This window comes from Mesitornis unicolor, unplaced genomic scaffold, assembly GCF_000695765.1.
Source record: "Mesitornis unicolor isolate BGI_N332 unplaced genomic scaffold, ASM69576v1 scaffold40810, whole genome shotgun sequence".
In the NCBI taxonomy this organism is placed as follows: Eukaryota; Metazoa; Chordata; class Aves; order Mesitornithiformes; family Mesitornithidae; genus Mesitornis; species Mesitornis unicolor.
The window spans coordinates 2,850-3,766 of NW_010159726.1; the positions used below are offsets into that span (position 1 = coordinate 2,850).

A 917-nucleotide genomic window follows, 5' to 3' on the forward strand; every position below is an offset into this window, starting at 1 on the left:
AGCGGGTGGTGAAGAAGACGGCCGGCCTCTGGCTGCTCCAGCACCCGTCCGTCAGGTAGGGGAGGTGGTACCTGCCGCAGACCCGACGCAGCGGGGATGGGCTCACGGCATCCAGCTCTGTGCACAGCTTCCCTTCATGTGCCTTCAGCCAAAAGCTCAGGCCTGGGTGCTCCGTTTCAGAGCCCTCAGCCACGCTGGCACCGCTCTGCCTTGGTGACCCTCCCACCCCAGCAGACCAGCCCCGAACACGCGTTTTCCATTAAAATATAAGGTTTTTTTAACAGGACAAACACACCAACACCTACTTGGTCCACATAATCGGCGACTCCCGGATCTCCTCCGACCAGATCCGAGCAGTCCAGTCGCCAACCGTCAGGAAGATTTTGGGGTAGAAGGGGTTCCTGGCCAGCGCGTAGACGGGTCCGTGGTGGCCGCTGTAGGTGCAGGTGATTTTCTCAGTTGGATTCTTGGCCTTGCGGTTGCAGGCAATGACGATGCCCTGCTCCGTGCCCACCATGAACTTGGTGGGCTGGGGGTGACAGAGAGCGGCCGTCAGCAGGATGGGGACCCCACAGGGCAGCAAAGGGGGGACCCGCACTGTTCTGGGGGATTTAGAGACCAAAATGCCAGCAAGACCACGAGTTTTGGGAGCACATCAACCCTGAACTCTTAAAGCTGGGGGGAGAACAGGCTGCAAGGTGCAGTGTGGTGCTGTGCGTCACTCTGGGTATCAGACGCTTGTGCTGTGCCTGTGGGGGTCATCGGGTGCTGCCCACCCACCCGGCTCGGTTCGGTTTGGCTCCTACCCCAGTGAGGCAGGGGGATGCTGATGGTAGGGGGATGCTGATGGCAGGGGGATGCTGATGGCAGGATGATGCTGATGGCAGGGGGGTGCTGGTGGGCGGGGGGTGGGGGTG

General features: G+C 61.2%; 1 protein-coding gene across 1 annotated transcript in view; it reads right to left on the reverse strand.

The window, feature by feature from the left end:
• The window catches only part of DNAI2 (dynein, axonemal, intermediate chain 2), a gene marked incomplete at its 5' end in the record, with an annotated part of 4,064 nt that overhangs the window by 965 nt on the left and 2,182 nt on the right, over positions 1-917 (reverse strand). The window contains 2 exons of the mRNA XM_010187601.1: positions 4-71; positions 306-529. Of these exons, the coding sequence (XP_010185903.1) occupies positions 4-71; positions 306-529 (292 nt within the window). The remainder of the gene's footprint in view (positions 1-3; positions 72-305; positions 530-917) is intronic.